Source organism: Nymphalis io, chromosome 11, assembly GCF_905147045.1.
Source record: "Nymphalis io chromosome 11, ilAglIoxx1.1, whole genome shotgun sequence".
Classification (NCBI taxonomy): domain Eukaryota; kingdom Metazoa; phylum Arthropoda; class Insecta; order Lepidoptera; family Nymphalidae; genus Nymphalis; species Nymphalis io.
Window position 1 is genome coordinate 2,728,786 of NC_065898.1, and position 14,844 is coordinate 2,743,629.

General features: G+C 33.9%; 2 protein-coding genes across 2 annotated transcripts in view; one reads left to right on the top strand and one right to left on the bottom strand.

Moving 5' to 3' along the window:
• LOC126771694 (uncharacterized) overlaps positions 1 to 14,844 on the top strand; it is a 207,146-nt gene that overhangs the window by 94,250 nt on the left and 98,052 nt on the right. The window lies entirely within an intron of this gene.
• Positions 794 to 13,627, bottom strand: LOC126771630 (cyclin-dependent kinase 5 activator 1). The gene is made up of 2 exons (XM_050491628.1): positions 12,894 to 13,627; positions 794 to 2,986 (listed from the first exon to the last, which is right to left on the bottom strand). Exons 1-2 carry the CDS (start codon positions 13,602 to 13,604, stop codon positions 2,606 to 2,608), a joined length of 1,092 nt encoding a protein of 363 aa, XP_050347585.1. The 5' UTR covers positions 13,605 to 13,627; the 3' UTR covers positions 794 to 2,605.

The window sequence follows — 14,844 nt, forward strand, 5'->3', positions numbered from 1 at the left end:
ACAGTTTAAGTATTTAAAAGTTATTTCTACATTTAGTTATTTCGCACAATGGAGGTAGAAATGGTTGCGCTGGTACACCGCGCTCCGATGGAGTTCAGTTTTGATGTGTCGAAAGCCGAAATTTTAAATTAACGACTAATAAAAGTGTCTTAGTCAGTATTTAGTTAATTACTGATTTCTCTCTCTGTCATCACTGACTTGACATTTGAAAGAAGAAGACATCATTGTTTAACTAATCAACCCAAAAACAATATTCATAAATAAAGCCGTTGATATTTGACTACATCTATTTAGTAGTATCAATAACGCCACGGGTATAATATACGCATTAGGATACAAATGGAGCAGTAACTTACGTAGGTGTAACTACCAAATATTTCTTTGGTTGTTTACATAAATTATATATACCCATGTTTATAAAAGTTTACATTGATTTTATTACACTCTAATTTGATACAAGATAAATGAGTTGGGTTATTCCCTTGCTGCAAACGTTATGTACATTAGATATCGTAAGTATTTTTGATACTTACATTTCTCAAAGTATTTATTATACATAATTATTACAACAAATATTTTTACGACAAATATTTTTTTTTATGATGGGCCGAATTTGAGGGGAAAGTAAAGTATGTAAACTGTGAACTAAGCGCTTCACTTTTGGCATGTTTATGGAGTTTTTGTTTTTTTTAAAGATATATATATATATATATATATATATATATATATATATAGACTATATATATATATATATATATATATATATATATATATATATATATTGTCTTAAAAATCCAATATTTTCTCCAGCCTTAACGACAATTTAATGTTTATAGTGAAAGTCTTACATGTCACAGTTTTTTTTTTAAATATTTATACAATAAACCGTGTAACAAATATAATGGGAACTATTATCAACAATCGCATGCATAGAATTAAAAAAGCTGTTTTACCACTATAGTTCACCGATATACAAGCACACGTAAGCGGTCGTAAGACGTAATTTTTGGTACACTTCCCGTGTTTTTTAACCTTTTGCCGAAGAGTCAGCAATTGGTAATCTTCAGCCTAGTATCATTTATAATATCATAAACAAGAGAGCTTCTTTTTTTTATTAATATAATATTATTATAATTTGGAAATGCCACGCCCTATAAATTAATGTTATTTATTAATAACCTTTAAAACTAAACGATTTGGGAAATATGAAGTAAGTGCGATAAATTCAAGAACAATATCTTAAGGTATAGATTTTAATCATTATAGTGTAACTATGACATCGATAATGAAAGTATGAGCTCATAATCATCTTATATCAAGTGTTAAACTATTTGAAGTTCAGTTTTTTTAGACCGAGTGTCACTTCAGGCGTATTTAATACCTGCCATTTTTCTAATCTAGACTATTATTTAGGACTTAATATATTTAATCGTTATTACTGTACAAAACGCTTATTCATTCGCAAAATTTCACCTATTTTTTTAAATACAATATACTTCATTGCCTTAATAGGTCATTCCGCTTTGAGCCGGTCATACGTACGTACACATTTTAGAAGGGTTTCCCGGTAAATCACGACGGTGTTACCGCATTATTGCATCCTCCCGCCTGCCAGACATTTCGCTAATATCATCTAACTATATGGCAATACGATCATTCACTACATTACGAAACTCTTAACTTACTATCTAACGCTGCGCTATTGGACTAGAACGCCGCTATGAGTGAGCAGCTTGGAAAATAAGATTATCAGACAATTACCTACCATAATACAGACATAGAAAGTACAGTTTTGACTATTCAGTGTGAATAACTCACAAGTGAACGTTTAAATGTTCTATCGTTTCAATTGTTTCTAAACGTACGACGAGAGGTAGCTATTTTATATTCTCTTACCGTTACGTTCGAAAGTCAAATTAGGAATTATTGATTTTTTAATCAAGTGTTTGGATTGGTTGTTATTTATAGAACTGGTTCAAACTATAAACTTGAGGTAAAGTTATTTTTTAAGCAGAAACAGTTCCATAAGTTACAAATCGGGACTGCATCGGTGATTTGTTGTATAGATCGTAACGTTTACAATTTTTTTAATGCTCTGAATAACTGCATGTTTTCTGCTTTTATCACATTTTAAAATCTTTGGGATATTATGCTTTTGTCTACATAGTACATAGTCACAACTGTTATTGTAACCGCCATTTTGTTTTATACTACTTTCATCGAAAATCTCGGTCAATCATGTTAAAACGTTAAATGCTTAGCAATAAGATCGTTTACAATTTAACGTTTTTTTTATATTTTTTAAACCAAACAATTATAATATAAATAAAGTTTAACTTCCTTGGAAATTATTAAATAATTTTAAAAGGGAATTTAACCAAAATTTCATTTTGTCTAATTGACATAGACAAGCCTTGCATACATCGATCACACGAGGTTATACAATATTAATTTATATCCAATCTGTTCTAAATTATCTATACGTGTGATTAGTCGTCCACTTTACAATCGACGGTTGACCAAGAGCTTCTGTAGTAAAAAGCCGGCATCAAACACGACTTGGGCGGTCAGTCAGTGCTAGCCTGAGCACAGCGACCTCTGTATGTCAGGCAGCTGTCATCGCGTGTGGCGGCGCAGGTGCGGGGTGCTGAGGAGCCGGAGGTGGGCTATCCACAGTACCACACGCCTTCAGCTCTGTGAATACCTCAGTGAAGAAACCAGGCTCGGAGTTGATTCTTAACATGTTAAAGGACAGTCTGTCGACGATGAGAAGGCACCGATCCCAGAATTTATCTTTTGAGTCTTCTACCAAGAAAGGCTTGAGGGGGTAGGAAATCTCGTTGCCCATGTAAGAGTAGGAGAGGTACAGGCAGGTAAGCACCACGGCCTGCAGCTCTTGCGGACGGGCTATCCGCTCCCCGTCGACCAGCTCACGCACAAGCATGTACACGAAGACCACATTCGCTGGGTTTATAAACGCCACGTCCTGGAATAAAACAATTTCATTTTTAAATAAAATTTATTACGGGAAATTATTTGCAACATTACTTTAATATATTTTATTTGCGGATTCAAACTCGTGCAATTACCACTGAATTTTCAATCTTCATTCATTGACTGAATTCATTTCGTGATCGGCGGTAAAAAAAACATCGAAAGGTAACCTTACAGCTCAGCAGTAGGATATTAACTGGCTATTAGTTAGTAGTAACTAATAAATTCCCTTGCTAGTTAAAACGTACACAAAAAAAAATCAGATAGTCAGCTACAGTATAATTTTAAATACAATATTCAGTCGTATTCACCTTGAAGTGACCTGTGTTATGTTGATATTGATCAGTGTGATAATCTTATTAGAAAAATACACCTGTAACTAGACCCTAGAATAACGTCTGTTGTTCTATAAATGTCTTAGTAAATGTTGAAAATTTATACCATACAAGTTATCTATGAATAATTAATTTTTAATTAATAGATAATTAAAACGATTGTCTTCATTTACGGCCCACCCGCTTTGATAGATTAAACAAAGTTTTGTGTTCAGTTCAACGCTCATCAAAGAAAAATTAACTAATTTTACTTTAAACTGAATTGTAATTGGTCGATAGCAGACGATGACGCAATAGGCGACCAGTGAGTGTTCTGTATTTTGTGAGATTAGCAATTCTGACTTTAACCATCGTTTCAAAAACTAAACGTTAATGGTTGTACAATATTAAATTTTAAATATTGTAAATATTTATATACAGGTTGATAAATCCATGAAATACGTGCTTTTTGCGCCTTTTTCGAGCGGATAATATATATATATATAGTAACAGCCTGTAAATGTCCCACTGCTGCATATACCAAAATTATATACACTTTTAATCATGTATTAACATAATAAATAAATAAATAAATACAAACTATGTCAACTTATTAAATATCTAACCTACATAATTTCATTTACACGTCGTATGACAAACGACAGTATTGATTTTAACTAAAAATAGCCTGGATAATATTCATATGCCACTATTCTTGTACAATAAAATTATTTTTATATATATATATAAATAATTATTATACATATATATATATATATATATATATATATATATTACTTATGTTAGAATAAGATAGCTTATATATGTTATGTAATAACGTCATTGTTATCATTTATCATCATTGAATATCATATATACAAACATTATAATTCCCAATTTAAATCTGTTCATTATTCATATAAAATCTTAACTAATATTATAAATATGTAAATGAGTTTGTTTTTTTTTTTTTGTTGCGCTTTAACATGGTAACTATTTAATCATTCATCATGAAATTTTGCATTGTCGTTAAGGGTACTGAAAAGGACCTGACACCCCTCTCACACGTGGGTGTAAAAACAAATAAAGCCTAGTAAGTAAATGTATACAAACAATATCAAATATTAGCACTTGATTCGGTAGGGTTGTTTCCAAATAGCAATACAAGCGAAGCCCTTCATTCGAGGAAATTCGCTTACTACGAAGATATGTAATGTAAACAACGAAAAAGAAATCTGTTTACAAGAATTGTATTACAGCCATATAAGGAAAAAGCCGAGAAGGCCCAGTGGTAAGAACAAGTGAATCTTAACCGATGATCGTGGTTCAAACGGGCAAGCACCACTGAATTTTCATGTGCTTAATTCGTGATTATAATTCTTCTCGTGCTTGACGGTGAAGGAAAACATCGTAAGGAAACCTGCATGTGTCTAATTTCACTGAAATTCTGCCACATGTTTATTCTACCGACCCGCATTGGAGCAGCGTGGTGGAATAAGCTTCAAACCTTCTCCTCAAATAAGGGAGAGGAGGCCTTAGCCCCGCAGTGGGACATTCACAGGCTGTTACTGTAAGGATAATGGATATTTACGATACAATTAACGTGTCAGGAAATTGTAATACTAATAATAAATATGTGATAGTGAGTTTTTTTGTCGCCCCACGTCTTAACTACTCAGCCGATAATCATGAAATTTACTAAACCTATCCGCTAGAATTAATTAACTGTTAATAAATAATTGCATCTTTGTTATGTTGGTAGTTTGTATCGTAATTCGTTATAAACAATAACCGAAAACTGCGTAGAATACTGGAGAGTGCCGTAACCGTAGCACCTCGTAGCTGTATGAAAAATTACTACTACTCGGTAAGAAATCTTAATATTTTGTTTGTTTCTTGGTTAAACTTTTACATTTTTACTACTCGAACGATTTTTATTTTGTATACACGTTGTCTGGGATACAGAAAAGGACATAAGGTACCTAACAGCCCTCAACCCCCTCGCGGGCACGCGTACATTGGTGGGAGCTGAAACTAGTTACTTGCCTTTTCGATCTTATTATAAATACTTAGTTGTATACGTTTTGTACAAATACTGATAACATAACAACAATAGTATTTTCGTGGGTAGCACGAAAAGGGTTTACAAAGTAAGGTAATTAAAATCTATGTTGACAGATTTTGTATTATTATTTTTTGCCACCAAGCCTTCTGCATTATGACTTTATGACCTCAAAATTAATTAAATCGTTCAAAAAATACACAATCAATAACAGACGCACTTACGATAACATGTAATGCTGGTATTATTGTTTAGAAATATTGTAAGAAGACAATGATATTAATTAAAAAAAACATTTCCTAAATTTAAAAATGTTGCAAAGAAACGTTTACTAGTTCATAGAATAGATGATAACTTAAGAAAGCAATGATCTCCTCTGGGCGATTTCTTTATTGTATTGAAAATTCTAAATAATTACAAAAAGAAAAAAAAACCGCTCAATTTCTTTTGCTGGTTCTTCTCAGGTCCAGGTACTTTAACTATAAATACGTTTTCAACATTAAATAAAGGAATTTCATTTTAAGCTATACAGTATACACCTTACCACAGTATAATATCACCCATATTTATTGGCATAGTAACCATTCACCAATGCCCCACCGACCTAAGATATTATGTCGCTTGTGCCTAAAATTACACTGGATCCCATCGTTTAAGCCGGAACACAAGCATACTAAGTAGTGCTGTTTAGCCAATGGAGTGGGTGGTACACAATGGGTAGGCATTGATTGCATAGATCCCAACCACCAAATGAATTTAACCATATAATAAGTTATTAATGTCAGTAGACAACTTCAGACCTTAGTAGTCATACTTTATATTTCAAATATAATTATAAATATTTTCATCGCTATTAAACTACGTAGTTTTTGTGAAAAACATGATATTGTTCGTTACTATTTATTTTCCTATCGATTATAATGCGCATTTCTTTAATGGCTTCTCCTCAAGCACAAGTACAGCTCACGCAATATCGTCGTCTCGCTCTAAACAAACCCCGACACGCCAAGAAAGCGTAGACGAGTATCGATTGAGGGGTCGCACCATCCATATTGAATGAACGTAACCGCTGTTTGAGGTGAAAAATTATGCCATCAAGTTGAATAGCGTTTTATGCCTTGAAATATTTAAGACATTATGTATAATACTTCTTGCTTGTCTTGAGAAATTGATGAGGATATAACCATTTTAAAGTAGGCCACAGTAATATACTCGAAAAATATACCTCTGGGGCCGTGATGGTGAGGTGTGGAATATGTTAGCATCAAAATATTATGCTCATAAGAAGAGAAGGCTTTTGGCCAGCAGTGGTGCATTTAATGGCTATTACTCAGTTTTCTTTACTCATACTCCTCAAGTATTTGGTTTTATCATTGTTTTCACATAAAAATATGCTTTATTTGCTTAAGTTTTACTGGCATGGTAATGTCTCTATAATATTGTAAATTTTATAATTCAGTATGTGAATTCTACAAATATGAAACTTCATGAACCTAGTATATTAAAAATTTAATTTACAGTAGTATATATATTTTTATTTTAAATAATTATAAATATCCTACAAGATCGCAAAGCATATTTATTATTTGTGTAATATTATTAGAATAAAACATTATCAATTCTGTGAAAAATATTTTACGAATATATATTAACCAATGATAATCCGCATGGCTTTCCTAGCAAAGACACATATACATAAATATATATATATCAGATCCTGATTTGATATGTACCTACTTATTCACTTGCACAAGCATCGCTGTGACTTCGACGCGTCTGCTTCATGATAATGATAGTCTAGTGCACGGTCTTCCTTAAACATGTCGAGTGTTCCTTAAAAAATAACTATTAAACAGAGCCAATTTTACTAATTTATAAAAGTTAGATACGTTCCCGATTCTATTTCTAAAAATTTGTAACGGATTCGATACGATTCCATTCCGATCCCACCGCGACCAAAGCGCAACTGGATCGTTTTGTTAGTAGAATACAAAAATTGCTACACTGAAACGATTATTTTTCGATTCGATTGCGATAAAGTGACAGTTTATTAGTAGAATTACTCCTGTTCGTATAACAGTAAAACTGATCACTCTAATTTGTTATAACTTATGATGCGACTAATTTATATTGTGGCATTTTTATTTTGTCAGTGTCTTCTCTATGGTACATAGAATAATTCTACTTTGTATTTATTAAACGACAAGACAAATTATCCACCCACTAAGTTCAAAATAAAATATTCATAAACGGCACGTGTAGCATAGTTGAAAGTCGATCAATGTTACGAAAAAGCTACCAATCAACACGATCACCTCACACACGGTTAGTAAGGTATTTGTGGAACATCGCTACTACCTGAATAATTTCATATTTATACATAAATAAACATTTCTAAATAATAATAAAAAAGATACTATGATTAACATTTCTAAAATACATTTGGTTAACTTACAAGTTAACCAAATGTATTTTAGAAATGAAGAAATTAAGAAAAAATATATTGAATACAGTTATTTTTAATAAATTCTGGCTCCACATCTCGCTGACTTGTTATATCATTTCACTGCAGAATATCTGCATCATTCGCCCATTCAAAGACGTTAGCTTGTAGAACGCTATAAGCTAATCCAATTAATTTAAGCATTTTATATATTTCACACAATGCGAATTCTATGAAAAAACTTTTTTGCGTGTATCTGGGCTAGTTGAGCGCAAAATTTTGTTCTTCATTGCACTTGTAAATTTGATTTGATAAACAAAATTTAAAAATATTATGTTAAGATATTAAAAAAGAAAACCAAACTAAAAAGTTTACGTAATCAGTTACACGATCAATTTAAATATATAATATAGAAAAATATATCTATAATATAGAAAAGGAAAAAAGGCATAGCCATTGTTAAATACTTAAAATAATAATAACTTTTTTCTTTTTAAATGTTATTTGTATTCGATTTTCACACTACATTCTTACAAGTGAATTTTTAAACGTAATGGCTACCTGACATGCAACGTTGTAATTAATTTTGCTTCTATTATAATTATAAACGTCTCCTTTATACATATATCAAAATACCAAATAGATTGTTATATAAACATATAACGAAGATATAATATTTTAATTAACTATTATTAATTATTTTATATAATTTAAAAAAATCTTTTTTTTTTTTTTAAACTCAGTCTTGGATCAAGTTTTGCGTGAATAACATAAGCCCTTTGTTACATAAATAATATATGGTTATGTAATATAATACATTTATACGGTAAATTTATGGATTTAATAACCTAATTAAATATCAATATACTATCGTGACGTAAATAAATAAAAATGTATAAAAGCGTTGATATAATCGTAGCAACGCGATTGTCGTCACGTGATGTCAAAAAATCAATGCTATTTATATATTTAAAAATTATGTAATATTATATGTAATATTAGATGGATAATAGAGGGGTGTTTTATTTGATTTTTTTTTTATATTTTGCTTAACGAAAACTGAAACAATAGCTCGGAATCATGCGGCTAGATAAAAGCCTCCTTGGAAAAGCCTGGTAAAGTTTTGAAACTTACACCAATATGCTACTCCATTGCGAGTGTGTGGATGTACGTGAGGCAGAATATTATTCACTGCATGCAGGTATCAAGATGTTTTCCTTCACTAGCGAGTGTAAGACGAACAATATTTTTTATATAAAAGTAAGTGTTTGTAAATGGTCAACCGCCGAAAGATATTGGTACTGTAAGAAATATTTACCATTATGTAAACGACAATCCACAACCAACACTGGGGGCGCGTCTGTGCTATGCAAGCTCGTCTGGGTAGGTACCACCCACTCATCAGACATTCTACCGCAAAACATCAGCACTTGGTATTGTTGTGTTCCAGTTTAAAGGATGAGTGAGCCAGAGTAATTACAGGCACATGGGTTATAACATTTTAGTTCCCAAGGTTGATGGCGCATTAGCGATGTAAGCTGTGGTTAACATTTCTTACAATGCTAATATATATGGGCATTGGTAAACACTTACCATCAGGTGACCCATATGCTCGTCCGCCTACCTATATTATATAAAAAAATCAAGTAAATCCTATAAACGCATGAACTCAGTGTTACTACCTAGGATTTTAACCGAGACCTCACCATCGAGATCGTATCGAGTCAAGTTTATTACATACCTAGTATACTATTATATATATACACTATTATAAACTTACAATTTCTTTCTTATTCCTTTTATGGCATGTATCTACGGTAGTTGAGCGTAAAATATTTTGTTAATGTCACGTATAAAAGATATATGAGATCAATAGGATGCAAATTTTTAAGTAATTTATTTCTATCTAAATTTACATTTAATAATTAGTGTATTTAAAAAGCCGATATGGCCCAGTGGTAAGAAGGCGTTCATGCCCGGGCAAGTACAACTGAATTTTCATGTGCTTAATTTGTGATTATAATTCATCTCGTGCTTGACGGATAAGGAAAACATCGTGAGGAAACCTGCATGTGTATAATTTCACTGAAATTCTGCCAAATGTGTATTCCACCAACCCGCACTGGAACAGCGTGGTGGAATAAGCTCCAAGCCTTCTCGTCAAAAAGGGAGAGGAGGCCTTCATCCCAGCAGTGGGACATTCACAGGCTGTTACGGTATTTAAAAAATAACGTATCGAATGGTTAAATAATCACAAGACACATTCCACCAGTGGCAGGACTTTGTGTCTTCTTGTAAGGCTTAGTAATAGCCCTTACCAACATCTTACTATTTATTCTATCGCCAAACTTTGCATTGCATATTTTCTGTCTGAAGTGTTAGTGAGTCAGTGTAAATACAGGCATAAGGCAGTAGATTGACGATATAAAAATTTGATTACACTTCTTACAGTTTCAGTAGGTTAGCTACTTCACGTAGCCTAAATGCTCGTTTGCCTTAAAATAGTGTTGGTCATGTTAATACATAACACAAAAAAAAACTGGCAAATACAGTTCTATATTTAATTTTTTTTTTTAATAATACATCGATAAAAATAACTATAACGTAAAGCATTGAGCTATTTTAATACTTTGATCTAATAATAATAAAATATATTTGTTCCATATCATTGGTTTTATTTATAACAAAGTATTTCAAATATTCGGCCAGGTGAGACTAAAATATATTTTGGACATTTACCAGATCAATTGAAGGTTTTAAGTTATTTATCGCTTCCTAGAACACGTGGCCAGGGTAAATATTTATTCATTACAAGCATCTAGAAATTCATGGAATGTCAGATTGGGAAACCGTTCGTCGCCATGGTTTTAGCTTTCCTGTTGCTAAATTCAATAAGAGCGATTATATAAAAGCAATCTTGTAAATTGGATGCAGAGCTCAATGTAAAATGTTAGAATTTGACCTAGCCTTTATTATATATATATATATACTTTTTTAATTTTCAAATCTCCACCAACGTATTGTCCGTAAATTTGTATTCCTTCTATTATTTGATTGAATTTAATAGTTCAAAAATCATCGAAATATGGTACGATGCTAAGCTCTCCCTTGAATTGAAAACAATCAAAAGATTAGTACTTTTAATTATAGATTTTAATTATTATGTTATAGAGTTTTAAGCGAAATATCTCGTAAATTGCTACCATGTCATACATTTGATATAGTACAAAATTAAATGTGAAATCCTCAAAGCCAAATGGAATCGTTTTTAAACGCATCCTACATGCCTTTGACGCATATATAATGTGCATTTCAGATGCAGAACTTTGTACATATTTTTTTAACTGAAATGTAACTCTAAATTTAGTCGTGCTATGCAAAAAAATCCAACCGCCTCTTAAGAAAAATAATCTTAAGTTTTTATTCACGGGCTTTCCTAATGAGGATGGGTATAGTGACAATTTGTTATTAAAATTGGCCTACAAATCGCAGAATAAACGTAACAAGCTAACAAACAGGCAGACCAAGTTACGTTCTCATTTATTTTATTATATTATTCGATTGAAGCGAAGTGTTAAGTTCGAATTACTTATTATATATCAATCGAACTTAACGCATAACGTATGTTAGAAGTGTTTAAGATTGTTGTTGTAAGTTTCTGTATCAATAAACAACCTCAAATTACGAATAAGTTGTAAGATATCAAAAATAAAAGAGCATTACAATAATTATGTAATATAATAAAAAACTCTTTTCCACGGCTTGCTATTAAAGAAATAAAATTTCACAAGGATTTTTTTAAACAGTTTCGCTTATTGAGCGTGACGCCATTTCATGTTTCAACCGGAAATCAAATCAATAACCCTGGTAAGTTCACTGACCATTGCGAATCAGAGGTCGACATATTTAAAAGTCAAACGCTCCAAATAACGCAGGTGCAAATAAAAAAACACTATATGTATAGGCATGAGATCGTGAGGCGTTGTCAGGTGTTGTCTGAAGCACAAGAGCACTGCGTACGTACAAATTGGAGCGGGAAATCGCGACCTCTCCTCGCTTCGGGGAATTTTACCCGCATAATTATCGCGGACATTTTTATTGATATAATTATTGTATAGATTGATACGTTGAGTAGTAGTCTAGTGGTTCGAATACACATGAACCGATTGCAACTTCACATCCGGGAAATTGTTTTAATAATAATTTATATACTTTTTTTAAAGGTAAATGAAAATATGGTCCAGCAATGGACCAGCGTGGTGGAATAACCTACAAGCCTTAAGAGAAGAGAAGACTTTTGCCTAGCAGTATGACATTAACAGGCTGTTTCTTTACTAAATACTAACATGACTTTTTAATAACAGATAAAAAAATAAAAATACAATACCGATGAAGATATTAAAGGAAAGTTCTTACGCAATACTTCATATAGACAAAAGATTATAAGAGCCTTTTATCTAGCACAGTTAGCACAAAATTTTAAAGTGTATTGTTATTATGGCCTTAATGTACGTCTGCTAATTGTCGTTCTTAATTATTTTGAATTATATTTAACCTAAAGACAAGAAAAATGATGAACATGTAAAATAATAAAAAGTAATATAAACTAAATAAAAGTACAAAAACAATAATTTTATAGGCGAACATTTTTACGTAAATATTTAATTTGTTTCATTATGTTATATATGGATATTATATTGCTACGCATAATTTATTAACAACAAGGACGCGTTACAATTGTAAAGTTAATTACTTAAATGTAGAGTATTAATGTTAGCATAACGATTGGGCTGAACAGTTGTACTACGTATTCACGGCTATGGAAGTACTCTCCACAACTCACAAACATGTCACGGACACGATGCAGATGCTCTGCACTCACCTTTTCTTAGAAATATCGACGTCATAAATACCTAGACCCTATTTCTGAAATATATCAATATTTAGGTAAAATCGTGCAATGCGCAGGACATGATTGATTGGGTAGAAAAAAAATAATAATTGCTGAAGTATTGATAAATACTATTATTATTGATTATGAAAAAATGTTATTTTAGAACGTTATTTGCAAGATAGTTACCTGCCAACCCTGCAGGAGCAGCGATCGGTCGACAGTCCGCAGCCACATCACGGCGTCGCCAGCCTGGAAGTCGCGCAGGCGGTGGCATCGCGCATGCAGGAACATGCCCAAGCACTTGAGCAACTCCGATGTCGACGCTTGTATCACCGTCTTCCTCGGCGCCGCCACCGGGGCTGTCCCCACTGCTGTTGTAGGTAGTTTTTCCGCGTAGCACACATTATTATTTAGCGCATTGGTGCGCGCTACCTCCGTCGGCGGTGGTGGTAGAGGTGCCACCGGTGCCCGCGCGTATATCGCACCACCGACGCTGACATTCTTGTTCCTATCGAGTGGAGCATTGTCTGCCAGAGGCGCTCGGAACGTTGAAACGCTCTTACTCTTGCATTCTAACTTTTTCTTATTATTATTAGCGGTTGAGAACCTCTTCCATGATAGCGCGTTGATAAATAACGAATGCTTTTTAAGGTTTTTCTCGAGGGCGGTTTTTTCAGAGATAATCTTGGCGGCATCGTCGAGGGTGGCACGTCGCTCGTCCCGTGTACGCTCATCGCGGTTCTCTCTGTTCTTGGCGTTGTTAAGTCTTTCATAGGAATAAGCGAGCGCGGCGCGATCGGGCGGTGGAGCGGCAGCGGGCGGTCGCCGCTCTCGCGGGCTGAAGCTCAGCACGGTGCCCATGAGGCCCGCGCGCGTGTATCCGCTAGGTGCCCGCATGCATCGCGTGTGTGGCTCGCGGTGGCAGCGGCCCGTTTGCGAGCTCGATAGCCGCGCGCCTGCGCCCTGCGCCACGTGCGTATCGACCGCGGCGCGCGCATCCAGCTGACCGCGGGCCGCCGCCCCACGACGCGCGACACCCTGCCCGCCCGCGCACAGCCGCCCGCCGCCCGGTAAACAACTCCACCTCCGCGGTAAATCACGGAATTACCGATCGAGAATCCACTCGGTTCCAATTAAGTCGGTCGGCCCTATCGCTGTCCAGTCGATCGAATGTTATACGACAGCAATGAACTCGACTCTAATTTGAGATCTGTACGAAAGGTATTCAATCAAGCCGAGATGATGAACCTGCAGTCGTTATATAATATTGCGGCATCGTCAGACGGCACAGCTGACTCCGCTTTCTATAATCGAATCTCTCCAATAGTTTCCCTATAGTATTTTCGTCGTCACAATTGCAAACCTACAACTGCAGCGCCTGACCTGAATACAATTTTAATAAAAAATAATCGACTTGTCCAACTATTATTTTTAATTAACACATCAATAAAAAATAAAATTCATTATTTATTATTAAATCATACCTTCAATGTAATTCAATCAAACATTAACAGTACATATATACATGCCACTTATCTGTTATAGACACGTAATAAAATACGCTTGTGGTGTGGGCTATTGAAATTCGTAACTCTAGATGCTTTACTTTAGGCCCTGACATTGATAATACATTGCTAATTAGATCTCTAGCGCATATTCAGCTTGCTCAAGAGAGCTACAGTTAGCAAGTACCCTTCACATCGAAACAACAACGGTAAAAAATCCGATAAACATACAATGATTCTTTTCCATTATGCCATGAATTTCATCATTCGTTCTTATTTCAAAAAATGCTCAAAAGTTATTAAAAATGACTATATTTATGTCTAAGCATCAATCCACGTAATAAACTATACTGTATTATATAAATTATGTTATCAAAAATAGGCAAAGACAAAACAACTTAGTTTCTCCTCTGCTTAACAACCGATTTTCTTTTTCTGTTTTGATAACTATTAAGGACTTTTGGTAATATCTATATTATGTGGGCCAGTCTGACTACAGGGTCTACAGGGACACAACATCTAAGCACCCAAGGTTGGTGGCACATTGGCGATGTAAGAAAACGTTAATGTATATCAATCGCCAATGCCAATGGTGGTGGTGACCACTTCCATGGTGACCATCATGTGGCCTA

Bases quoted from the DNA above. Each gene is read 5' to 3' on its own strand.
- LOC126771630 (XM_050491628.1), bottom strand. From the start codon at position 13,604: ATGCGGGCACCTAGCGGATACACGCGCGCGGGCCTCATGGGCACCGTG. The intron at 2,987-12,893 runs GTAACTATCTTG...GTTTTATTCCAG, and splicing joins TGCTCCTGCAGGGTTGGCAG to GACGTGGCGTTTATAAACCC.